Raw genomic sequence first — 26,725 nt, 5'->3', positions numbered from 1 at the left:
CCATTGTCATAAATACATGTCAGTTGTCAAGTGCCCGAATTTGATCACGTGACCACAGGGATGTTACAATGGTGTTAAGTGTGAAAACTGGTCCTAAGTCACTTTTTTCAGTGCCATTGTAACTCTGAACGGTCATTAAACTAATGGTTGTAAGTCAAGGACTACCTACACTACTATTACTACAGTACTATACAACATTGGTCTCCAATCTTTCCGCTTGGTGGACCGGCTGAGGTGGTGGCAACGGTGGTGGGGGGAGAGGGGAAGGTTTTGTGTGTGTGTGCATGCCGCTTTCACAAATACGGCTCTGTGTATGTGCATGTGTGCACATTCACCCATTACTTCTGTGGCCTGGCTCCAAACAGACTGGGGCCCAGCAGTGGGCTGCAGCCTGGGAGTTGGAGACCCTTGCTATACAACTACTCTTGGGGAATGGGAGCCTCCCTTCAAATGATGCTGCCAAATTGGGGCCAGCTGTAAGTTTTTAAAACTGTTTTTTTCCCTCATGTTCACGCATCCCCTGAAATTTTGTTTTTATGTCCACACATCCCCATCCACTGTGGAACGAGCAGAGATGGTAAACCATTCAGAGCACTGCATCTCTTTCAAAGTTGGGAATAATTACATTCAAGGCAGTCTGCAAGGCGTAGTCTACAGGTAAACATCCTAAGCCCTGTGTGGTCCCCTAAAGTCTCCAAACCTCCTCTCAGAGCCACAGTGCAATTGTAATTTTTAGTGAGACAGAGGATGGAAATTATTAACTATGTGGGGAGTATTCACCGTAGCAGCATTTAATTGATTTAACATCATTTAAATTTAAATTGTTCGGTCCTTACGTGCTTCTTTGTCCTGGCCTCGCCCACTTCTATGAATATAGCCCCTGGAACGCCTCTCAAAGGAATGTGTCCAAACCACTCATTCCAGTTGAGGTGTAAATATAAGTACCCAGCAGGCTGAAAAGGTCTGAGGCAGCATCCTGCTTCCAGCGGTGACACAAAGATGGCCATCTTCTTCCCTTGGAAGTCCAGCAAATGACATTAAAAAGCAGACTATTTCTCAACAGGGAGATTCCGTATAGTTTTAATTGCTAGGTGTTACTCATCACATGCATTTCCTCTTCTTCTAAAGCTTCTTTAAAACCATCCTAGCATTGGCCATCACTGCCGCTAGTATTTTTGGCCCCATAGAAATATAAATTGTTTTTGGAACCTGATTGTCTCTAGCGCCATCGGTATTGTTTTGTTTGTTTTGTTTTTGTTTTTATTAAATTTATATACCGCCCTACTCCCGAAGGACTCAGGGCGGTGAACAGGCACAAAATAAAATACATAGATACAAAAGTTAGAAACATAATTAAAACCAGATTAAATAATTTAGCCCGAGACAATTAAAAATCCCAATAATTAAAAACAGATTAAAATTTTGATTTAAAAGAATTTTAAAACAGGGGAGAAAATTAGGCCAGGCCGGCTTGCTGGAATAGGAGGGTCTTAAGAGCAGGGCGGAAAGTGCGCAGATCCGGGATCCTCCGTATCTCTGGGGGGAGCTCGTTCCAGATAGTGGGTGCCCCCACAGAGAAGGCTCTCCCCCTGGGGGCCGCCAGTTAACATTGTTTGGCTGATGGCACCCGGAGGAGCCCCTCTCTATGAGAGCGTACCGGCCGGTGGGAGGCTGTTTGTGGTAGTAGGCGGTCCCGTAAATAACCAGGTCCTAAGCCATGGAGCGCTCGAAAGGTGGTGACCAAAACCTTGAAGCGCACCTGGAAGACCACCGGGAGCCAGTGCAGCTCGCGCAGGAGAGGTGTCATAAGGGAGCGCCATGTTGCTCCCATAACCACCCGCACGGCCGCACTCTGCGCCAGTTGGAGCCTCCGGGTGCTCCTCAAGGGGAGCACCATGTAGAGAGCATTACAGTAGTCCAGGCGGGAAGTGATGAGGGCATGAGTGACTGTGTGTAGGGAGACCCAATCCAGAAAGGGACGCAACTGGTGAATCAGGCGAACCTGATGAAAAATCCTCCCGGTCACGGCCGTCAAGTGCTCTTCTAAAGACAGCCGTGAATCCAGGAGGACACCCAAGTTGCGAGCCCTCTCCGTGAGGGCCAGCGATTCACCCCCAATAGTCAGCGATGGCGTCAACTGACTATATTGGGATGTCGGAAACCACAGCCACTCAGTCTTGGATGGGTTGAGCCTGAGCCTGTTCCTCCCCATCCAGATCCGCACGGCCTCCAGATACCGGGCATCGTTGCGGTGGTCCGGGGTGGAGATGTACAGCTGGGTGTCATCAGCGTACTGGCGGTACTTCACCCCGAAACCACGGATGATCTCGCCCAGCGGCTTTACATAAATGTTGAACAAAAGGGGCGAGAGGACCGACAATTGTGGCACCTCACATATGAGGGGCCTCAGGGTCGACCTCTGCCCTCCCGCCAACACAGACTGCACCCGGTCGGAGAGAAAGGAGGAGAACCACCGTAATACAGTGCCCCCCACCCCTAACTCTTCCAACTGGTGCAGCATGATACCATGGTCGATGGTATCAAAAGCCGCTGAGAGGTCTAATAGGACCAGGACAGAGGAGCAACCCCTGTCCCGAGCCCTCCAGAGATCATCAACCAATGCGACCAATGCCGTTTCCGTGCTGTACCCAGGCCTGAATACAGCAATCTGTGTTGCACATACTGCTGATTTGATTCCTATGAATAAATTGAAGACCTGTGTTCAAAATTACGAGAATTCTCATTTCTCATTTCTGACATTTAAATATGTCTCTTCCCTGTTCTCCCCGCCTTATCTTATCTTCTGCCATAAACAAACATTTTACTCAGAACCTTGGTACTCTCCAGTTCTCATTGCTTTTCTCTGGCACATACAGCCCAATCTCTGGAGAGGCGTTGACTTGGAGGGCGTGAAAAGAAGAGAAGGCAGGCATTTGGAGATTCTGCTTTCTTCCTTGAAGTTCTCTTCACCCTCTCAGGAATTTTCATGAACCTTCAGGTATCTGCAAAGGTTCAACCCACAAGCAGCCATATTCCCCATGCTGGCCTTTTCCTACCAGGGGCCTTTGAGAAATGATGAGCTATAAGCGCCATACTTCCCAGCTAGTAGAACAAAACGGCTGTGCTGGCTGGGGTTTACAAGAGGGTTAGAGTCCCCTGAGTCAGGAGTGATTGGCGGGGGGTGGGGGGGGATAGCACACTCTCTTATAATATACACTGTATTGCAAATATTCAGCAGTGTTGATTCAGAAGTGAAAACTCCACGAAGACTTCACAAATGAAGACTGTTGGAGGAGGGGAAGCCGAGAACATTTTTATGCAAAAACATGAAATTATGGAAGTGCCAGAACCTACCCATTGAATATTATGGCAGCTCCTTAAGTGGTAAAGAGAAAATACTCTGCAAACAAACCATGGTCCAGCCTACTTTATTACTGTTTCACATTAAAAAAAAACCCAACCTACAGGTTTTGAAGCTAAGCCTTTCAGGAGGGGCTACAGAGACAACCTAGAAGGTCTTCCAACATGAAGAATGTTTAAACCAGACTTTTATTTTTTTCGGTATATGTAGATCACACCAGAGATATAATCCGAGTCCTGATCGGATTCCTGATGTGATGTTGCTCTCTCCCATTTTTCAACTTCCTGCATCCCAACCTTTTCCCACAATCCTTGCTTCTCCAGGTCATTCAGCAACTGCTGCAGTTCAATCTTGTAGCGTAAATTGCTTGAGTTGTTTCGTGTGGTCAGACACACATAGCCACCTGTTGTGCAAGATCACAGCATTTCAATCTAAAATCATTAGGAAAGCCTTGATAATCCTAGAAATAAGATAAAGGTAAAATCTCCTTCACACTGAGTTTGACTCCTGGGACAGGTCATAATATGGAAGGAATTTGCAAATAAATAAAAATAAAATAAAAACAGCAAACGTAAGCATATAATTTAGGCTATCATATTGACTGTTTTAACCTGTTCCTTATAGGTTAAAGCTTGAACCTGCTTAACTTCAAAACCCAGAAAAGGTCAACCACAGAATGCCCTTCTGGGGCAGAAAATCTAGCAATACCGAGTCCTTTTTAAGAGAGCTGTCGAGATGAAACTGTTTTAGATGCACTAATGCTCTCATACAGGAGCATTCTCCCTCTTACAGACAATGAAATGAAAGTAGGAGAAAGGGAAGGACAAGACGGTAAATCTCCCTGTTCCTGATGAAACTGAATGGGTGCGTTCCCATAAATGCTAGACTAAGATAAAATGCGGTTGAGCAATTCAAGGTGGAACACAGCTATAGCTTAGATTGTGGGAGCCAGGCTATTACATTAAACTGTAGCATGGTTTTATTTGTGCAGGCAACAGCATAAAGGTAGTCCTCGACTTATGACTACAATTGAGCCCAAAATTTTCTGTTGCTAAGTGAGACATTGGTTAAATGAGTTTTGCCCCATTTTATGACCTTTCTTGCCACATTTGTTAAGCGAGTCACTGCAGTTGTAACGTCAGTAACATGGTTGCTAGGTGAAATCTGGCTTCCCCAATGACAATGCTTATCAGAACATCGCAAAAGATGATCACATGACCCAGGGTCATTGCAACCGTCATAAATACGAGTCCCTTCCAAGTATCTGAATTTTGATCGCATGACCATGGGGATGCTGCCACGTATGTAAGTGTGAAAAATGGTCATACATCAGTTTTTTCAGTGCCGTTGAAAGCTCAAACAGTTGCTAAATAAACTGTTGTAAATTGAGGACTACCTGTATTCTCTGGATACAGGATTTAGCATTGTTAATCCAGGTTTAGGGTTGAGTATGATGTGTGAACTTCACCCTGATCACCTAGTAACTTAGAGGGCGGAGGTGACCAAAAAGCAAATTTGCGGTGAAGAAACTGGCAAAGTTTGTTCATCGCATCTTCATACAGGGAAGAGAAATTAAATAGCAAATAAAACCATTGCCAAATGCATGTAAGGAGATCAAAAGGAGGAAGAGGAGGCAAGCGATGACTAAAATAAAATTCCTGAGAAAGAACGTGTCTGATTCCAGATACTCACATAAGCGCAAATATAGGCAATCTGAAGAAAGGAGACAATTCAACCTATATGGTTCTGCAAGGTTCCTATCAAAACACATTTTAAATGGCATTTCTGTCTTTCAGCCCTGCAACACCCACGAAAGTGTACATTTCTGCTCCATGGTCTGTTTGTTATGAGGTGTTGGCAAGATAGCAGCACCATCTAGTGGTTATGAGTTGTTCATCTAAGCCAGTCCAACATCCTGTGTCCAAAAGGGGCCGATTTAGTCCCTTTGGGAAACCCTCAAGGCATTTAAAAACCCCAAAGGTTTCTCTTAGGCTTGGTTATCAGCTATTGAAAGGTTAACTGCCTCTGAATGTGTGTGTGGATCCATTTAGTAATCCCCGTTCCATCTCTTTCCCATCTCCACTCCATGTATTTTGTCTGACCTCTTTTTAAAAAGATACACAACTATCATTGCATCTTGCAACAGGGCATTTCAGAAATTAATTGCATGTTGTATGACAGTCCTTTCTCTTTCTTGTTTCAATCATTACCCAGTTTCACAAGATCAGCCTGCGATCCTGTTGCATATACAATTTCTGGAGATGATGTTCAGGTGCCTTGGACGAAGCTCAAGCTACGGCACATTTAAATAAACCAGGGGTGTAAAACTCGTGTCGTCACATGACGTATTGCGACTTCCCCCCCTTTGCTAAAATGGGCTGGGCGTGGCCAGCGCATGATGCATCCGGCCCACGGGCCGCAAGTTTAACACCCCTGAAATAAACCATGCATCCCTCTTAACCTGCACTGGCCCAGTTCTAATGAAAAGCATCACAAATCCAAGCACCATAATCTTTGGGGAATGAATCAGCGTCAATTTGGTGGGTCTAAAAAGCAAGAGGACTGGTGTAGCTTTGAAATCCAAGCCCCACCTTTGTTATACTGTATAAAAGGAGTAGAAGTTGGGATCCAACACTGTAGTCCCCGTCTTGCTCATTTTAGTTCCCCAGATGCCAAAGGGGATTCAATTATTGTATGTAAAAACTCAGAACGGTCTCACGCTAAATCAGATCATCTAGCTTAGAATTCATTGGTGTCCTTCAGTCTCAAAAGACTATGGTATCATGCAGTGGTAGGATTCAAATAATTTAACAACCGGTTCTCTGCCCTAATGATTTCTTCCAACAACCAGTTCACCAAACTGCTCAGAAAGTTAACAACTGGTTCTCCCGAAGTGGTGCAAACTGGCTGAATCCCACCACTGGTATCGTGTTCTGGAAAGAGGTCCTAAAACAGTATCTAGTGTGACTAAAAAGAGCAATTCGAGAGGGACAATCCCTTCCACACTGAAGGCAGGGGACAGAATGTCAGCCCCCACATTTCGAAAGTTCTCCTGTATGGAGAATTAGTGCAGGGAAAGTGCCTCAGAGGGAGACCACAGCTGCGATATAAGGATGTCTGTAAGAGGGGATCTAAAGGCTTTGGGAATGGACATTAACAACTGGGAAACCTTGACCTCCGATCATTCACCTTGGAGGCTAAAGACGCAACATGGCCTTCTCCAATTCGAAGAGACACTTGTTCAGCAGGCTGAGGCAAAGAGGCAGTCCCGGAACCAGCTTAGAATTATTAACTGCCATAACTGACAGCAGCCTCCTAGATTTGGATCTAATTCCTGAACCACAAGCTATGGTCCTTTCCACCTCCAGATATTAATCTTATGTTCTCAGTCTAATACCTGACGAAGCAAATATTCACCAACAATGCTTCTAGTCTCTAAAGTGTCATAAATCCATTTGTTCTCTTAAGGTCTCATAAAGCATTAAGCAACATTATATGTACAATAACTTCCGATTGGAGACTGTTACAATGTGAGAACATCCCATTCCTTCTAGTTTCAGCAATGAAAAATTCAGTTAAAGTGCCACTGATTACAGACAATCGTATCTGCTTGACCCATGACCTAATTGCATATTTTGATATGTTCTTGACAAAGAAAGGGGTAAACATAGCACTTTCCTTGTTACCCATAAAACTTTGGTCTGAGTCAAGGGTTGTTGTTACCTTTGATAAGAACGATTCTGCCCTCATTAGAACATCTGGTTAGGATAATTTTGTCCATAATATGTATTGTAAAATAAAATCTTACTCCTGTCTCCATTCATGGGACTGAATTTTCTTTGGAAGATTGGAGGGGAAGTATTTGCTTCATTCATGATGCTTCAGACAGTATTTTCAATGATGCTGGCTATAATCAGCCTGCTCTCATTTCTGCTTGCATCGATTTCAGGCTTCCTTCTTAAAACTACTGTATGGGATTTTTAATAAAAGCCTGGATTGATCTATTCTAAAGCATTTGGCAGACTTCAGCATTTTGAGTCGATTCTGATCAGCTGAGAGCTGAAGCATAGCACAAAAGGACCCACTTGGGGGGGGGGGGTCCTTCTCTCCATCAATGGCTAGAGGGAATTGGGGTTCAATCTAACGAATCTGACATTTCCAGCTCCTTGATGTCCCTCAGGGCAATTGAGATGGTATTTCCTGACAGGGCGTTTAGTGTTCAATTACCTTGTCTAATCCACAAAATTTTATGTGGAATGCAGAAAATATGATATAATCTTCTTATATTTTTCCCCCACCATTTTTTTTCCTTTCCAGAACAAATCTATTAAGGAAAGTAAGATGGAACAGTTGCACAATGCTAGTCAGTGCTCAGGCCCACTGACCTTCCCTGCCTTATGACTGTTTATCGCACCTTGCCTGCCATAAGCCTAGATTAACAACTGGTTAACAACTGGTTTTTCAAACTTAGCAACTTTAACCAATGCGTAGACTTCAACGCCCAGAATTCCCAAATCTTGGGAACTTTAAGAGGTGTGGCCTTCAACACCCAGAATTCTCCAACCAACCATAATTATAGAATGCTAAAATTAGTTCTATTATTAACTTAATTTATTATTTAATAATTTATTAAATTATTATTATTAGCATATTATCATTATTAACATATTATTATTAATTATTATCGAACTGCTAGGTTGGCAGAAGCTGGGTAGAAGTAACGGGAGCTCACCCAGTTTGTTTGTTTGTTTGTTTATTTATTTATTTATTTATTTAATTAATTAATTTTTATACCGCCCCCTCTCCCGAAGGACTCGGGGCGGTGAACAGCCAAAATTAAAAACACACAATACAAATATTAAAATACATTAAAATGAAATTAAATTTATCTTTGGTTTCCCCAATTTAAAACCCCTTAGTTATGCGGCACTAGGGATTCGAACTGCTGAATTGCCGACCTTTCGATCGACAAGCTCAGCGTCTTAGCCACTGAGCCACTGCGTCCCTCTTAAAATTAGTTTAAAATTAATGAACTAATTAACTATTTTTAAAGGCCAGATCTCAGTAATGCTTGATATTGTCACAGGGGAATAGGTTAAATGTTACGAAATTTGGCAATTTCAGACAATGTGAATAATGTTTCATTTTCATCCATCGGCGCAATATTACGTGGTGATCAGACACTGGAAAAAGTTGCTCACCCATGTTATAAGTCCTCTGAAACTACATCCGAGTCTCTTTTGCAAAAGCTTACCTGGTTTGGTGACCAGAAGCAGCTGGGGAATGACACCAGAGGGCACTTGTCCCTCACTGAGCGCACCCACAATTACAGTAGCATCGTAGCAACCTGCAGAGAAGATGAAGGAGTAACAGGTAGCATCAAGGAAGGAGATGGGCATCGTTCTCTAGAAATCTCATGCATGCCAGCACATTCCAACTTCTTCCCTTTCTCTAATCTATTCAGTCCATTGCTAAGGATAACTGTTCCCATTGTTACCTTCAGGAGATGGTAAGGTTTCCTGGCCCAGCAAGCAAAACTTCAAATCCTCATACAGTCCTTTGCGCCGTGCATGTTCCAACATCTCCCGGCTGCCATCCAGGCCATGGAGATGGCGAAAACCTTTTGCCTGAAGCTTAGAACACAAAGGGTTAAGTCACAGGAGCCCAGCCAGAAAAAGAGTCAGTCCCTGTCTGCCAACAGTTAAATGAATGCTGCAAGCCAAATGGGGTCTGGCCAAGACAGAATCAGTAGGGGGACCTTCAGGGGTAGAGTCACACCTGCTGCCATGGTCACTCATGGGGTGCACGCAAGTGATGAAATGTGGATGATGATGATCCTTATGTAATTGGATGCAATGCCTTATTACCTATAAGGAAAGGCAAAATGGCATCATGACATCATGACACAGTTCATCATTAATTTAATTTCTTTATTTGAAACATTTCTATACTGCCCATCTTCTAGCTAACTCTGGGCTGCTCCCAATTTGGGATCCGATCCCAGCAGTTAGCTGGGGATGCCTATGCCTGGCACTGTCACTTCATATTCTTATGCCAGGAATCAGGCTGCTCTGCAATGCTTAAAATGCTTTTGTGCATGAGCATACATAATCAGTCATTTGCATGATGATGTCACAGTGTACATGTCATTATTTTGGTGTCCTTGTAGCTTGTAACAGATGAGTGCTCTGATGAAATCAAAACAGCGCTCTCAGTTTCACCCCATTATTTTAAAACTATTTACTAACACTATTTACCAAGGTATCTGAAACAGTCTTGGAAAAGGCATTCTCTTCTTTATTTGTGTCACACAAGAGGGAAGGCATCTTCTAAGATGGTGCCTACAAGGAAATAAGAATGCAATCTGACAAAAAAATCTTGACTCAGCCTTCCATCCTTTCTAAGGTAGGTAAATTGAGGACCCAGTTGTGGGGGCAATAAGCTGACTTTGTACAAATATACAAAAAGGATGAACGCTATTGCTGAGCACATTGTAAGCCGCCCTGAGTCTCCGGAGAAGGGCGGCATATAAATCAAATTAAAAAAAAAAAAAAAGTAAACCTACTTCTTTCATATTTATCTATTAAGCAACTATTGATATTACCGGTAATGTCATAATTATCTTCTAATAAAATAAATCTTGGGACACCGAAAGCACCAAGTGTTTGAAAGCAAAACACATTCCTTCTGCAAAAGAGATTTTTTAAAAGTTTATTCTTCTCCCATTATGTTCTCTGGAGGTTTTGAACTGCTTCATCCACCCTCAGCAGCATATCCAAGTATCTGTTAGAAACCACAATGACAGCAAAATAATGTCGTCATGCCAATGACAGAAATTACATCAAAGTATTATTTACACAATGATCATAACATGCATTGTTACCTCTCCCTCCGTACCCTCACAGTTACAGAAATGAACAATGGTGTTCCTGCTTGTGGGCCAAGGTTTCTGCTGGGCCCCAAATTAGTAAAAACCGCTTAAAGCTTTACACACAAATTCTTATAGTACCAGCCTTAAACACCATTTGACAAACAGTGCTGATGAGAGCAACCCTCTCATTAACCTTATTTCAAGGGGGGGAAATCGAATGAATAGGGTACCCCAAATGGCAATGGCACAAGGCAAAAACAGGGTTGAAGGCCTGCATGTTGTCTGTAGGGCAGCATTAAGAAAACAGAACTCCCCTCAATGATGAGTTTCCAAATCACGTCAGAGGGACAATTATAAGATGATAGTTTTCAAAACCTGATGGAGACCAGCCTAATTCTCTGGCTGAAGCACGACTCTGATCTCGGTTACCTCCTGCGCCACAAGTCCTGTGCCACAGGCCACATCCAGCACTAGTGCATCCTCAGCTGAACCTTGGAAAATGGAGGCCAAGAAAGCAGCGGCCAGACTTGGAGCTTGGTATTGCAACACCGCCACATCCTAGAAGAGAAAAGAGTTCTAATCACTCCATGAAGCGGGGAGCTCCAAGGTCTGCATGTTTATCTATTAGGTGGTTAAAATAATTGCATCTAATAAAAAGACAGTATCAGCTCCAGAAAGTAAGACCAAGATTTGCTGAAGGCCATCTGTAGAACTTTATAACTGTGCAAAGAGTTCAACTTTGTCCCTTGTCCAAGCAGAACGTTTTGCAGTTTTGTTTTATGGCTCCATTCCAAATGTGCTGGACCAGAGTCTTGTTTCTCCCAGGCCCAAAGATCCTTCTCTGGGAAGATAACCTGAAACTCGGCCAGGCTTGGTTAATACCTGGATGAGAGACTACTAAGAAGTCTCTTAGGTGTGGTGCTTAAGAGGTTGGAGAACAGGTAGTCCTCGAGTTATGACCAGTTGCTAAGCAACTATTCAAACTTATAACAGACCTCCACGGGGCTATTTGCACCTGATTTCAAAGTTCTGACAGCCCCCCCCCCTTTTGCAGGGGTGAAATCCAGCAGGTTCTAACAGATTCTGGAGAACCAGTAGCGGAAATTTTGAGTAGTTCAGAGAACTGGCAAATACCACCTCTGGCTGGCCCCAGAATGGGGTGGGAATGGAGATTTTGCAATATCCTTCCCCTGCCATGCCGACCAAGCCACGCCCACAGAACCGGTAGGGAAAATTTTTGAATTTCACCCCTGCCCCCCTGCAGTCATGTGACTGTACGTCAGCTGCTCAGCAACTGGCTGTATTTACATACATTTGTAGCATCCCAGGGTCAGGTAACAGCATTTTATAATGTTTTTATCAAAAACAGCCTCTAGTGATGTATGGGTCTGCTTTACAACAGTGATGTTCACTTTACAAACACAGTGTTTGCTTAACGAATGCTGCAAAAAATATTGTAAAATTGGATTGGACATGTGAGTTAACCGCCTTATGATCGTAATGGTCAGGCTCCATTATGGTCGTAAATCAAGGACTACCCGTAGGATTAGAGAGACGGACTTCACATCTACCCTCAATCATGGAAACCGATGATGTGACTTTGGGCCACTAACCTTTGGAGCCTATCCTATCTCACCGAGTTGTGGAAATAAAATAAAGGGAGATCCCCACAGAAGTTGTTTGGAAGTCTCAGAGATAAGGCAGGACAGAAGTACAGGATGCTTCAAAAAAGCTCTTTTGGCAGGTTTCAAATTATGGAGAGTAAATTATTCTGATAAGATTAATATTTTTATTGCTTAATACTTTTTATTAGTGCAGATCAGCTACTTGTTTATAGATTAACCTTTGGTTGGTTTACGAATGGAGGGGGCTAGATCCCTTAAAGACACTTTTTTTGGGGCCATTGCACTGTGGAAAAGGGATAAACAGCTCTAATATTTATATTAATATAGAAATACTCTGCCAATTCAATATATCTAACTATTGAAGTGGCTCTGTGCTTCAGGCTCGGTATAGGTATTACAAAAGATAGGAAATTCTCAAATTCCTTCCTTTTAACCCCTCACCCACACTTCTAGCTGCCAGCCAAGCAGGCAGCACAAAGACAACAGTTGAACCCTGTCAACACTTGACAGCAGGGTAAACACACTCTGCACATGCTCAGGTCAGGAGGATAAACGCTTTAAGGCGCTAGCCCTGATGACGTTTACCTAGTTTAGGTAATGAAACGTCTGTAAGAAAACAACCTCATTCGAAAGCACCAAAGACCCCTCATTTCAGAATCACAAGAGTTGGAAAGGGACCTTGAGAGGTCTTCTAGTCCAACCCCAGCCTGCTCAGGCAGGAAACCCTGTTTCAACCCTGAGCTACAAATATTCTCCTTTGCAAGCACTCTTTCCGGATGTAGGAAGCGGGATTCTCGCCTGAGCGAGGCGGGGGAAGGAAGGAAGGCTGGGGAGTGAGTGGCACCTGGTCATAGTCTTCGGCCCAGCCGTTGTAGAAGCGCAGCAGCTGCCGCAGATCCCTTTGGTGGTGCACCTCGGCCACGCGGCGCTGCACTTCGGCCAGGGGGCGGCTGGAGAGAGCGGCCATGGCCAGCTGGAAGCAGGCGGGGCCTTCCCTCCCGTTGGCCGCTGGGCTCCTGCCCGGCCGTTTATGACGCTGCCTCCCTCGGCGCTTTGGCTAGCGGCGGCTCTTGCTCTCTTTCGGGGAACCGCTGGATAGGTTGACTACCTGGGAAAAATAGGCTACTCCCGTTTCTTCCACAAAGGGTGGGATTCCCATAATCTGCTGCGGGTGGGATTCCCATAATCTCCCATAAAGTGGAGTTGGTCTCCAGAGAGCTTGTTTTTTGTTTTTTGGTAGATAACAAGAATGTTATTAAGGAGACAAGGAAACAATATCTCAAGTAGGGATCTCCAACCTTGGCAACTTTAAGACTTGTGGACTTCAACTCCCAGAATTCCTCAGCCAGCAAAACAAAGCAAAGCTGGCTGAGGAATTCTGGGAGTTGAAGTCCACAAGTTTTAAAAATTGCCAAGGTTGGAGACCCCTGATCTCAAGGGCAGGTGTGATTGCTGTGTTGTATGAACATGCCCTTATTGCTGCCTTTTATCAGTCCGGAAGCTGGGGAACTAATGAGTACAGGCCAAGGGAAGCTAGAAGTTCGAAGACACTCAATAATTAAACCTTAGGGTAATTGCAATAATTGGAATACTTCTACTTATTTACTTAAAAATTCAATTAAAAAAGAAAATAAGGGGAAATAATATTGTAGTATGAATTAATTAGATTTTGGTAAAAGAAAAAATGATTACAACGTGGTTTGGAATATACACTGCTCAAAAAAATAAAGGGAACACAAGCAGAAAACATCCGAGATCTGAATGAATGAAATAGCCTTATTAAATACTTTGTTCTTTACATACAGTAGTTTATACACTGCTTAAACAACTAAAGGGAACACAAAACTACTGTATGTAACGAACAAAGTATTTAATAAGGCTATTTCATTCATTCAGATCTTGGATGTCTTCTGCTTGTGTTCCCTTTATTTTTTTGAGCAGTGTATATTTTTTTGACAGAATATTTGAAAATGTGAGATAAAATGTAAGGAAGCAATTTGGTTTTCTTTTAGTATTACATAAAGGGGGAAAAACTGTTATATGAGTAATTGATTTTTATTAAGAAATTGATGTGTATTATTCGGAATAAGATCTAAGAAAATGTATGGTATAAAATGTTTTTTGGCTTATTATTTTTAAGAGGTTTGAAATATGTACTTTTGATGAAATATTTGAAAATAAGAGACAAAATCTAAGGAAGCAATTTGGTTTGCTGTCAGTATATAAAGGGGGAAAAACCCTGTCATACAAGGGATTATTATTTTGATATTAAATGAATGATTGTAACATTAGGGAATATGTCAAATGAGATTTTAAATTTAAGGGATTTCATATAGAGATGAAGAGAAAAATGGAATCTGGTGAAGATTAGAGCTAGGATGAATGGGCAATATGAATTCAAAAAAAAAAAAAAGGAAAAAAGAGAAGAAGGGAAGATGATATGGCAAAAAAATAATAATTAAACCTTGGATTTTTTTTTTTAAAAAAAAGATCTCAAAGTTCCAAGATTTAATTATTGAGTATCCTTGAACTTCTAGTTTCCCTTGGCCTGTACTCATTACTTCCCCAGCTTCCGGACTGATAAAAGGCAGCAATAAGGGCATGTTCATACAACACAGCAATCGCACCTGCCCTTGAGATCAGGGGTCTCCAACGTTGGCAACTTTAAGACTTGTAAGTTATCTTTGTGGGAGCAGCAATTAGGGCCTTGCTCCAAGATATCCAAATTGAGGATATTTTCCACCCTGATTCACTTGGTTGTCTCTCTCTGTGTCCAGGATCTGTGGACTGGGAGAGGGTTTTAAACCAATGTTTCACCACCTCTGCAACTTTTAAAATGTGTGGACTTCAATTCCCAAGATTATGCAGGCACCTGTGCTGGCTGGGCAATTAATTCTGTGAGTTGAAGTCCACACACCTTAAAAGTTGCTGAGGTTGAGAAATGTTCTTCAAAATAAATAATCCTCTTAACCTTGCGTGTGACATCCTTTGAGACAGAGACATACATGCTGCAGTGTTTGGAGGAGAAGAAGACAGAGGGGTTTCAGATCCAGTGTGAACTGCTTCACTGGAACTATCAAAAGCTTTTGAAAAAGTAATATTTTCCTGAGCCTATGCAGTTTAGTGCAAGTTTAGGAAAAGGCACAGTTCTACTTTCAGGGAGGGGAAGCAAAGAGTGCTGCCAGAGCCCCTGCTTATTCTTCTCAAGGTTGAACACAGCATGCTTTTTCAGTCTTCAGTCAATCAGAATAGAGCTGGAAGAGTACCTTGGAGGTCTTCTAGTCCAACCCCCTCTTCAAGCAGGAAACCCTATACCAGTGATAGCTAACCTTTTTGCCATCGTGTGCCAAAAGCGGGGGGAGCAAGGGGGGTCATGTGTGCGTGTGTCCATACCCATAATTCAATGCGCCCCACGCATGCGCGCATAACCCCCTTGCGCTGCTCCTGCTTTTGGCACGCGATGGCACGGTGGGCTCGGTAGGCCTGTTTTTCGCCCTCCTCAGGCTCCAGAGGCTTTCTTGGAGCCTGGGGAGGGCGAAAACGGCCTTCCCCTCCTGGGCGGCCCTTCAGAGGTCAGAAACAGCCCGTTTGCTGACTTCCAGTGGGCCCGGAGGGCCCGAAAATTAGATGTGCGCGCCGGAGCTGAGATAGGGCAATGCTCGCATGCCCACCAATACGGCTCCATGTGCCACCTGTGGCACACGTACCATAGGTTCGCCATCACGGCCCTATACCATTTCAGACAAGTGACTGTCCGGTCTCTTCTTAAAAACCTCCAGTGATGAAGCACCCACAACTTCTGATGGCAAGCTGTTGAACTGGTTAATTGTCCCCACTGTTAGGAAGTTCCTTCTTAATTCCAAGTTGCTTCTCTCCTTGATTAGTTTCCATCCATTGTTTCTTGTCCTTCCCTCTGGTGCTTTGGAAAACAAGTTGACTACCCCCTCCTTTTTGTGGCAGCCTCTCAAGTACTGGAATACTGCTATCATGTCCCACCTAGTCCTTCTTTTCTCTAGACTAGCCAACTCCAAATCCTGCAATTGTTTTAGTCTCCAGGCCTTTAATCATCTTAGTTGCTCTTTTTTGCATTTTTCCAAAGTCTCAACATCTTTTTTGTACTGCGGTGACCAAAAGTGTTCCAGGTGTGACCTTACTAGGGTTTTACAAAGCGGTACTAATACTTCACATAATTTTGATTATATGCCTCTTTATACCAAGGATTGTGTTAGCTTTTTTGGCTGCTGCTGCACACTGCTGGCTCATGTTTAAGTTTAAGTGATTGTCCACTAGGACTCCAAAGTCCCTCTCAGCTATTGCTTTTGAGCCAGGTTTTGCCTAATTTGTACTTGTACCTTTGGTTTTTCCTGCCTAAGTGTAAAATCTTGCTTTTTCCCCCACTTTAAATTTCATTTAATTTCACATCCTGGACATAAATTGTTTCAACTCCTACCCTCAAAATGACGCTATAGAGCACTGCACACCAACTAGACACAAGAACAGTTTTTTCCCGAACGCCATCATTGCTAAACAAATAATTCCCTCAACACTGTCAAACTATTCACTAAGTCTGCATTACTATTACTATTAGTCTTCTCATCAGTCCTATCACTCATCTCCTCCCACTTATGACTGCATGGCTGTAACTTTGTTGCTTGTATCCTTACGATCTATATGGATTGTTTCCTAATATGTACACTGAGAGCATATGCACCTAAGACAAAATCCTTGTGTGTCCAATCACACTTGGCCAATAAAGAATTCTATTCTATTCTATTCTATTTTGTTGGATAGAGCTCATTGTTCAAATCTGTCATGATGTTTTTGGTTCCTGAGCTTGTCTTCATAGGGTTCTAATCTGATAGTCCTTGTTACATATATCAGTTTCTTTGCCTTTGTTAAGTGTGTGGCCAGAATTTATTTTGGTCCTTGATCAGCTGAGTGCATAGCATAATAAAAGGCTATCAAGATGGATTTGATCCTGATGATTGCATAGAAAAATGTTCTCCATCATGACAAATTTTTATCAACGTCTAGCTTTTCCAAAGAGACCTGAGTAATCTTTCTGATGCTCCCCTCCCTTTCTCTGTTGCTGTATTTAACTGAACCTTCTTAAGCATAATATGTTTCCTTGTGTTCAAGATGGATTTGATCCTGATGACTACATAGAAGAAAGTTCTCCATCATGACAAATTTGTCATGAGGCAACCCTGAGGGTTGAAAGTTTGTGATTCAGGATACTATGCAGTCTCAGCCATTGTAGTAGCATATTGTGTGAAACAGTAATATAACTTCCATTTTGCAAAGTGAACATAGTGCCTGTGGTGTATTAACCTCGGTATAAGGTATAGCACATCATGTAAAGCCAGCCCTGGGGTATGGTCACAGTGGGGTCAGTCTTCAGGATTTCACAACTGAGTAGCCTCTGCCATGACATCACTGTCATGTCACAAAGCTGAAAGCCAAGGTATTCAACTGGAACCTGCTTAACAGCTGCTTGAGAGTGGAGCAAAAGGGAAGAAGTTGTGGACAAGTCATTGCCTCTTTGAAAATTCTCAGGACCTTGAAACTGTAGGTCTCTACTACCGGTAGATAGGGAAATCTGATTCTGCTCTTCTCCAAGTGCAGAGAATGAAAGGGAAACTGCTTCAAGGGCCCTCCCACTTCCCACCTGAGAAGAAATCGTTCCAAAAGAAAAATGATGAATGTGGGGGGGGGGGGAGAGGGAGGGAAGCAAAATGACTGAGGAATCTGTTCTTATTCTGGACCTGGCTTTGTTTTTCATCCTGCTCGCTGGCTGTACGGAAAAAAGGCAGTTTACGGGAGGACTGACAGAGCCGGTTCTATACTGCGTTTACACCACTGGTGGGATGTTACAGCTTTTACAGGGCCAGTGTGGCTAAACCACTGTGAGAGGGTGGTTTTTGATGCTCTGGCTTTTCCATGACCAGCATGGCCAACCACCGTGAGAGGGTGGTTTGGATGCTTGCCCCAGTTGGACGGAACGCGAGGAATCTTGCCCACTACCGTGAGAGGGTAGTGGTGATTCTTCCGGTCATGTTTAATCTGGCCTTTCCTGGACGTTTTTGGGACTATCATTGTGGACTCCTCGGCCTTATTTGAACCATCATCGCAGAGTTTTGGATGTACCCAAGGTCCAAGCTTCTTGCGCTGCGAGATTCCCCCCCTTGCAGGTTTGGCCCTCCACATTATCGAGGGCCTATCTTGATGACGGGTTTTAGAACCCCGAGAGATGGCATGCGTCAAAGAGGGGATTAAGGTTTTTTTTAAATGCATTGTTAACTAAAATTATAAGGGGTTCAGGGATGACCAGAGTGGGAGTGGGGGAGAACCCACAAGGGGTCCGGCAGAGGGCAGCAGCATTAGGGATGCAGGGTTGGACACCAGGGAGGGGGCTAGAGCTCGACCTTACGAGGGCCGTATGATCTGTACTGTGGGTGAGAGGGGCAGATATGGTGAAAGCAGGAGACCATATCATGTTATGGGCTCTCACTATCTTCGTGCAATTGCGCACTCCGGTCCCCAAGGCTTTACTCGTTCCCCAGGTAGCACAGACTCTCAGGGCCTGGGCCTTTGGCTGATATTGTGCAACGCCAGATCTGTGGTAAATAAGGCCCCCCTCATTTACAATCTTATTCAGGAGGGGGGAGCGGATCTGGTCGGTATTACAGAGACCTGGTTGGGCCCAGAAGGGGGGTGCCCCTGACTGAAATGTGCCCACCGGGTTTCTGGGCGTTTCATCAGCTGAGGGTCCAGGGTAGGGGGGTGGTGGCGGTTATTATTAAAGAAAGTCTATGTCCGAGGGAGACCACTGTACCTCAGATAGCCGGATGTGAGTCCCTCCTTGTGAAGTGGGGTCGTGGGGTGCAGATGGGCCTGCTGATTACATACTTGGCTCCCTGCTGCATGGCAGCGGCCCTGTCTGAGCTGCCTGACATGATAGCCGGGGTGGCGGTTGATACCCCCAGGCTTATGGTTATGGGGGATTTCAACCTGTCATCTGTTGGTGAAACATCTGTGGCAGCTCGAGAGCTGTTGGCTTCCATGATGGCCTTGGACCTGACCCAAGTAGTTCAAGGCCCTACTCACATGGGGGGACACACTCTGGACTTGATTTTTGTCTCTGGTCAGTGGCAGAGTGATCTGGAAAGAGGGGATTTAGTCATCGAACCCTTGTCATGGTCTGATCACTCCCTCCTTCGCATGGACTTTCGAACCGCTACACCTCGCCTCAGGGAGACGGAACCGACCAGATGGTTCTGTCACAGGTGCCTGATAGACCCGGATAGGCTCCTGACGGAGCTTGGGCCATTCCCTGAGACTCTGGCTCATGGCACGACTGAAGAGCTGGTGGCCGCCTGGGATAGGGTGGCCACCGGAGCTTGGATCATGTCGTGCATTTGCGGCCTCTGACCCGGTGCCGATCTCAATTGGCTCCCTGGTTCTCCGAGGAGCTGAGGGAGATGAAGTGCCGGAAAAAACTCCTGGAGAGTGATTGGAGGGCCAGTCGCTCCGAATCTGACTGAACACTGGTGAGGTCTCATATTAAGATCTACCTAGTGGTGATAAAAGCAGCGAAATTTAACTATTTTTCCGCTCTTATCGGGTCAGCAGAGAACCGCCCAGCAGCCCTGTTTAGGGTGACCCGCTCCCTCCTTCACCTGGGAGCGAGGGAAGACCCTTTGCAGGGTGGCGCTGAGGATTTTGTGCAATTCCTGCATGACAAAGTCACTCAGATTCGGGAAGGTCTGGACTCTGATTGGGTAGATCCGGATGGAGTGATGGAGGGGAATCTTGAGAATGTTATCTGGGAGGGGTTTGACCTTGTGACTCCTGAGGACGTGGACAGGATTCTGGGGAGGCTTAGCACTGCCACATGTTTGTTGGATCCGTGTCCCCCCTGGTTGGTGCTGGCCTCCTGGGAGGTTACACGATGCTGGCTCCAGGGGATTATTAATGCTTCTTTGAGTGAAGGTTACTTCCCCCCTCTTTGAAAGAGGCGGTGGTGAGGCCTCTCCTCAAGAAGCCTTCCCTGGACCCGGCTACATTAGTGAATTATCGCCCAGTCTCCAATCTTCGCTTTGTGGCGAAGGTTGTTGAGAGTGTGGTAGCGTGACAACTGCCCCAGTACCTGGATGAAGCCGATTATCTAGACCCGTTCCAGTCAGGCTTCAGGCCAGGGCACAGCATGGAAACGGCATTGGTCGCATTGGTTGATGATCTCTGGAGGGCTCGGGATAGGGGTTGTTCCTCTGTCCTGGTCCTATTAGATCTCTCAGTGGCTTTTGATACCATCGACCATGGTATCATGCTGCGACGATTGGAGGGGTTAGGAGTGGGGGGCACCGTGTTGCGGTGGTTCTCCTTCCTCTCCGACCGTATGCAGTTTGTGTTGGGAGTGGGGCAGAAGTCGACCTCGATGAGCCTTGTGTGTGGGGTGCCGCAAGGGTCTGTCCTCTCGCCTCTTCTGTTCAACATTTATGTGACGCCGCTGGGCGAGATCGTCCCTGGTTTTGGAGTAAGATTCCATCAGTACGCTGACGATACTCAGCTGTACATCTCCACTCCGAACCACCCCAATGATGCCCTTGATGTGATGTCCCGGTGCCTGGAGGCCATGCGGATCTGGATGGGGAGAAATAGGCTCAAACTCAACCCCTCCAAGAATGAGTGGCTGTGGCTTCCGGCGTCCCGGTATAGTCAGCTGGCGCCATCGCTGACTATTGGGGGTGAGATCTTGGCCCCCACAGAGAGGGCTCGCAACTTGGGTGTTCTCCTGGATGCATGGCTGTCTTTGGAAGAGCACATGACAGCTGTGGCCAGGGGAGCTTTCTATCGGGTTCCCCTGATGCACCAGTTGCATCCCTTTCTGGACCGGGATGCTCTGCACATGGTCACTCATGCCCTCGTCACATCCCGTCTGGACTACTGCAACACTCTCTACATGGGGCTCCCCTTGAAGAGCACTCAGAGGCTCCAGCTGGTCCAGAATGCGGCCGCACGTTATGGGTGCGACTTAGCGCGCCCATGTAACACCCCTCCTGCATGAGCTGCACTGGCTCCCGTTGGTCTTCCGAGTGCGATTCAAGGTGTTGGTCACCACCTTTAAAGCGCTCCATGGTTTAAGACTGGGATACATATGAGACCGCCTTCTGCCATCAACAACCTCCCACTGGCCAATACACTCCCATAGAGAGGGGCTCCTCAGGGTGCCGTTGGCCAAACAATGCTGACTGGCGACACCCAGGGGGAGAGTCTTCTCTGTGGGGGCACCAGCCCTTTGGAATGAGCTGCCCCTAGAGCTTTGTCTTAGCCCCGACCTGCGTACTTTTCGCCGTGCCCTAAAGACCTTCCTGTTTCAGCAAGCCGGACTGTCCTAATATGAATTTTAAGTGGGTGTATGTGTGTTTTAATTGAGGGCCAAATTGTATATATTTATTTTAATTGGTTTTAAATTTTATAAATTCATGTGTTTTTGTTTTTTTTTTTTTTATTGCAAAAGTTTTACAATTACATTTTCACCCCTTTTTTCACCCCCCCACCTCCCTCCCCAAACTTCCCGTCCTCCCTAACCCTCCCTAACCCTCCCCCCCCCAGACTTCCCTATTATGTACTCATAACTAATAACACTGATATATATACCTGAACCCATCCCTCCCCCTATATAATTTTCCCTCTTTGTCTCTTTATATTAAAATATTTCTAATACATTGTTTTCAAATAAAAGCTATTTGATACTTTCTAATTTGGTATTTGTTCTGAACATATTCTATCCACCTTTTCCATTCCCATTCATAAGTCTCTTGTGAACAATCTTTTAAATATGCTGAAATCTTCGCCATCTCTGCAAAACTGGCCATCTTCGAAGTCCATTCCTCGATAGTAGGCAAAGCTTCATTCTTCCAATATTTACCTATCAACAATCTTGCTGCTGTTAACATATACAATATTAATTTTGTTTCATCCCGTGTAAAACCCTTAACTATGCCCAATAAAAACAATTGTGGAGAAAATTGAATTTTTTTCTTCAAAACATTCTGCATGACCCACCATATTTTTATCCAAAAAGCCTTAACTTTCCTACAGGTCCACCAAACATGATAATACGTAGCATCCAAACATTCACATCTCCAACATTTTGGCTGAACATTAGGGTACATACAAGACAACTTTTTAGGATCTAAATGCCATCTATAAAACATTTTATAAAAATTTTCCCTCAGATTCTGCGACTGTGTAAATTTAACATTCTGAACCCAAATTTTTTCCCATGTTTCCAACATCACTGGTTCTTCAAAATTTTGTGCCCACTTAATCATGCAATCTTTAACTAATTCCGTTTCTGAATCCCTTTCTAGCAAAACATTATAAAGCCTTTTAATATGCATTGGACCTTTCTCTCTTATATGTCTAACCAATTCTTCCTCATGCAACATAATACCAGTTTTTTGGTCCTCTTTCCATCTCAATTGTAATTGATTATATTGTAACCAGGTTAAATTAATCCCTTCATCCAACAGTGTCTGCAATGTCTTCAGCTGCCATCTGCCCGCATCTGTAAAAAGAACCTCTTTGTATAAAAACCCCCCGAGTGACATTATATTTGTATTCCACAAATAAATTCATGTGTTTTAATATGGCTGTACACCGCCCTGAGTCCCCTGGGAGAAGGGCGGTATAGAAATCCAATAAACTTAAACTTAAACTTAATGAATTCTTAAAATTCAACACAAGGGACTTAACAGAAGGCAGCAAAGAAATGGAGATGAACGCTGGTGATTGGGATTAAAATAGGTGTCCAGTTCATAGATTTGGATTTATTGACAGGAATGGATGAGAGGCTGTAATTCCAGAGATTACAAGTGAAAATATGCTAGTGAAAATTTATAAATGGGAACTAGAAGAGAAAGTGACAGCCCCCCCCAGCTGTGGAGGGCTGCTTGCAAGCTGAAATGATTGAACTGATTCAAGGGGTTCAATTGGGCAAATTAATTAAAGATTTTGGGGCACTAAAGGCAGGTTAAGCCTGATTAATTTTGTGGCTTATTGTAACTTGTTTGGTTCATTTATATATATATACCTGTATATAACATTTAGTTTACAAATGTGAATTTGGTCACTGTTAATGTGTAATTTGACTTGCAGTTTAGCATGTTTAGTAGCTGTCCTCAAATTATTTAGCCTTTTTTTTAAAATTTAAGCAATTTTACAGGATTGTTGTGTTAAGGGGAGGAAGGAATAAATGCTTAGTCGCTAGATTAAACAGGATAGCAAAAAAGAATAAAAGGGTATATGGCTGTCTTCATTCACAGATCTCTGAAGAGTGTTGTGTGCTGTGCCATCTCTTGTCAAGCAGTGCTTCTCCATGGAGCCCAAGACACATCCTTCTGGCAAATTTCCTGAGTCAGGATCCTCGCTTCCAACTATGGGGAAAAACCTACAGGGTGCAGTTCGAGGGGGGCTGAGAACTCTGTACCTGCACCTTCTCTCACTGCAAGAGGGGATTCTGAGTTGGTATTTATGTCTGAAGCAGATTCAGTGGGATCTCCTGTGCTGGATCCAGGCTTCCTTAGAGCTAACTATAGACTTCTTCTTCTGTTGGGCACAAAATGTCCTCCTTGCTTCCATGATGCTCCTGCTGTTGGCATGGCAAATTCACAGTGGAGCCAAGGAATATGGCTGGAGATCATTCCTACGAAGGCTGGTGAGAGAGACAGAGTGATAAAAGTCCTTCCGAAAGGGCACTTAGACTTATATACCACTTTACAGGGCTTTACAGCCCTCTCTAAGCAGTTTACAGGGAGTCAGCATATTGCCCCCAATAATTTGGCTCCTCATTTTACCTACCTTGGAAGGCTGAGTCAACCTTGAGCCTGGTGAGATTTGAACTGCCCAAATTGCAGGCAGCTGGCAGTCATCAGAAGTAGCCTGCAGCACTGCACTCTAACCACTGTGTCCCCGTGGCTCATAATGGCTTCAATTTACCTGCCCTCCATCAATGTGTTGAGTCACTTTTCAAAGCTATTCAAGGGAAAGAAGATTGTCTGAACCCAGCTAATGGGAGTGCCCTAGGATGAAGGGGTGGGGGCGGGGTGCAGAGAGTCCTACCTTGGTCCTTTCCCCTTTCCAAAATTCCACCATTCAAGCCATTCCTCCCAACCCTCCTGACACGTTCTTGCCTATTTTTGCTTGCCAGGTCCTGGAAAAGCAGCTTACCCAGAAGATTTCACTACTGAAAAGCTGCTGCTGGAATCTGGAGAACCTCCTGATTCAGATGACTTGGACCTCAGTTTGCTGCTTCATCTGGGTTGTGTCCTGCATTGTTCAGGCCCTGGAAGCCAGCTACAAGCAGGCTGCCCAGATGGCCAGAGACCAGACTGAAGAAGACAAAAAGGAAACAGCAAGGCCACTCATGATGACCTCTCATTCAGCTGTTCTCTCAAGGCAGGAATTGCTGACCTAGCTGGCATTCACTAAACATTGCTGGAGGAGATCTTACTTAAGAGGGTTGTGCATTTTTTTCGTGGGGTCAGAGTGAGATGGGGTAGTAGGTGATTTTAGCAATGTGCACAGTGTGATGCATTTGGGGGTTGATTTTAGTGTCCCAAAGCATCTTTTCCGATTCTTGAATCAGATTTTGGAGAAGGGCATTATCAGCTTGTAGCAATGCCTCTTCAGACCTGGCAGACAATTTTGCTTTCGTCCTGTTTCCTGTTCCATTATGTTATTTCCTCTCAGTGTAAGTAACATTGTGCAACCCATAGTAAGGGAATAAGAATAAGCCAAAGAAATTAAAACCTGTGCTATGATAGCTGACTCTAGTTTGTACCAAATTGTTCACCAGCACACCGTATCTCTATATAGTTTCATACATTGCTTTTCATCGTACCTCTATATAGCTTCATACATTGTGTTTTGTTCTTAAACTTTCTCTCTGAGCATATCCATTCCAGCCACAACCTTCTTGGTCTTCTCCAACCTCTTGATCCATTCACTTTGCTTTCGCATATTTTCTGAATGTACTTTGTAAATTGATTCTCACTTACAGTATCTGTAAGAGCAACATGCAGGAATTTCAGTCAATTGATGCATCTGTTCTTGACTTCTGCCTAGGGTTATGAATTCTCACGAAATTTGTTTTCCATTCTAAATCTTGCATTTATCACATGGCTTTGTAGGCTTGAAGTATATTGAAAAATGTACTTGTTTTTCTTGTTTTTTTAAGCATTTAAAGACAAAAAAAGGATTCTAACATGTTTATAGGTACTCACTTCGGTACATATTGAAAGACTGAAATAAAAAATAATTCACAATAGGTTGAAACGCTCAGTCCAAGCTTTCCATGAATTTGGGAAATAGTGGAGGAGTCCAAATTAATTCTCAAAGATTGGCACATGGGGAGGGCGGGCGGGCTTGAAGCAGAGGCAAGTGCAGCAGGGCAGGAGAAGCAGAAGGTCCTCATCTAATGACAGCAACTGGAGCTGCCATTGCTAAAGTGACCAGGCGGTTTGGACTAGAAGGCCTCCAAGATCCCTTCCATCTCTTATTCTGTTGCAGTCAATGTGATAGGGTGGTTACGATATTGGACTGTGAGCTGGGAGACCTAGATTCATATCTTGTTCACAAGCATAAAAGTTATCAAATCACAATACAAGAAGGAGGACCCATCAACTCTTGGCTCATGGGTTATTCCACCCATACTTGAACCAGCAGAAAATTACACTTGTATAAACTTCGCTGTCCCCATTGCCAACCCCTGCCCTGACTTTACATCAGAGGTGGTATTCAACTGGTTCAGATCAGTTTGCCCGAACTGGTAGCGGAAGTCATGGGTAGGCCTGCCCACCTGCCCTGGCTCTATGCCCATGTTGGCGAACCTATGGCACGTGTGCCGGAAGTGGCACGCAGAGCTGTTTTTCCGGGCATGTGAACCGTCACCAAGCTCATGTGAAACTGCACATGCGCGCGCACCCCAGCTGGTGTTCAGGCCTCTGGTGCTCATGTGCGTAATTCAGGGGACCCAGCTGGCCCTCAGAGCTCTCCGCATGTGTGCATGTTTGCACATGCGTGCGAGATGACTGTTGTGCAGTGCGTGTTTCTTAAAATGTGATGCTCAGAATTAATACTCAAGGTGTGGTCAGTGTATATAGTACTAGTATTTTATTTATTACAATTATTTATATATCACTGTGCCCTGAGACTCCAGGTGACTCACAGCTTCACATAACAATTCTAAAATCAAATTAATATTGACACATCCATAAAACTAATTCCCAATAAAATCAGATAAAATCATAGCAACTCTAGCAGCTGTTGCCATCACAAAACTCAGCCATTGAAGTCCCTTTTTTAAAAAAAGGTCTTTACCAAAGTCTAACAGGGAAGCAGCTGGTGTACCTCCATGCTGGCTGGGGAATTCTGGGGGATGAAGTTCGCATTTCTTAAAGTTACCAAAGTTGAGAAACATTGCTTCAGAGGGAAGGGGCCACCACAGAGAAGGGCTGCTTTCAGGCTCTTGCCCATTTCATTTCTCAATAGAACAGGATCCTGAGCATAGCTTGTCTATAGAATTTCACAATATGGAGAAGGTGATCCCTAAAATAACCCAGACCTGTGTGTGTAGTGAGAATATTTTGAATTGTATTCAGAAGCCTCTTGGAAACCAGTGTGATAACATTATTATTGATGTTATGCTGTGGCATCAGGGTTTGCATTTGCCTGGCTGCTATGTCCTCTGCCAACTGTAGTTCATGAACTGCCTTCAAAGGCAGCTTCACATGGAGTGTGTGGCAACAGTAACTTGAACTGCAGTTGCCAAGGTTTCTTTGTCCAGGGAGGGCCGTATCCAAT

General features: G+C 44.3%; 2 protein-coding genes across 2 annotated transcripts; one reads left to right on the top strand and one right to left on the bottom strand.

Moving 5' to 3' along the window:
- Positions 1 to 3,412: 3,412 nt before the first annotated feature.
- METTL27 (methyltransferase like 27) lies at positions 3,413 to 13,176 on the bottom strand. The gene is made up of 5 exons (XM_034421018.3): positions 12,702 to 13,176; positions 10,662 to 10,790; positions 8,859 to 8,994; positions 8,616 to 8,708; positions 3,413 to 3,764 (listed from the first exon to the last, which is right to left on the bottom strand). The coding sequence occupies exons 1-5, from the start codon at positions 12,822 to 12,824 to the stop codon at positions 3,550 to 3,552; spliced, it is 696 nt and encodes a 231-aa protein (XP_034276909.1). The 5' UTR covers positions 12,825 to 13,176; the 3' UTR covers positions 3,413 to 3,549.
- A 4,161-nt stretch (positions 13,177 to 17,337) lies between these two features.
- LOC117667568 (uncharacterized) lies at positions 17,338 to 24,371 on the top strand. The gene is made up of 3 exons (XM_034421021.3): positions 17,338 to 17,425; positions 23,188 to 23,579; positions 24,072 to 24,371. The coding sequence occupies exons 2-3, from the start codon at positions 23,241 to 23,243 to the stop codon at positions 24,336 to 24,338; spliced, it is 606 nt and encodes a 201-aa protein (XP_034276912.1). The 5' UTR covers positions 17,338 to 17,425; positions 23,188 to 23,240; the 3' UTR covers positions 24,339 to 24,371.
- Positions 24,372 to 26,725: the final 2,354 nt, after the last annotated feature.

Source organism: Pantherophis guttatus, chromosome 1 (assembly GCF_059756535.1).
Source record: "Pantherophis guttatus breed Tessera chromosome 1, ASM5975653v1, whole genome shotgun sequence".
Taxonomy (NCBI): domain Eukaryota; kingdom Metazoa; phylum Chordata; class Lepidosauria; order Squamata; family Colubridae; genus Pantherophis; species Pantherophis guttatus.
The sequence above is the reverse complement of the archived record's forward strand: the minus strand, read 5'-3'. Positions and strand labels throughout refer to the sequence as shown.

Excerpts from the sequence above, each read along its gene's own strand:
- METTL27 (XM_034421018.3), bottom strand. The coding sequence starts at position 12,824 with ATGGCCGCTCTCTCCAGCCGCCCCCTGGCCGAAGTGCAGCGCCGCGTG. Across the intron at positions 10,791-12,701 it reads GGGCCGAAGACTATGACCAG|GATGTGGCGGTGTTGCAATA; the intron begins GTGCCACTCACT and ends TTTCTCTTCTAG. Across the intron at positions 3,765-8,615 it reads GCTTCTGGTCACCAAACCAG|GTGGCTATGTGTGTCTGACC; the intron begins GTAAGCTTTTGC and ends CTTGCACAACAG.
- LOC117667568 (XM_034421021.3), top strand. The coding sequence starts at position 23,241 with ATGGAGCCCAAGACACATCCTTCTGGCAAATTTCCTGAGTCAGGATCC. Across the intron at positions 23,580-24,071 it reads GATCATTCCTACGAAGGCTG|GTCCTGGAAAAGCAGCTTAC; the intron begins GTGAGAGAGACA and ends TTTGCTTGCCAG.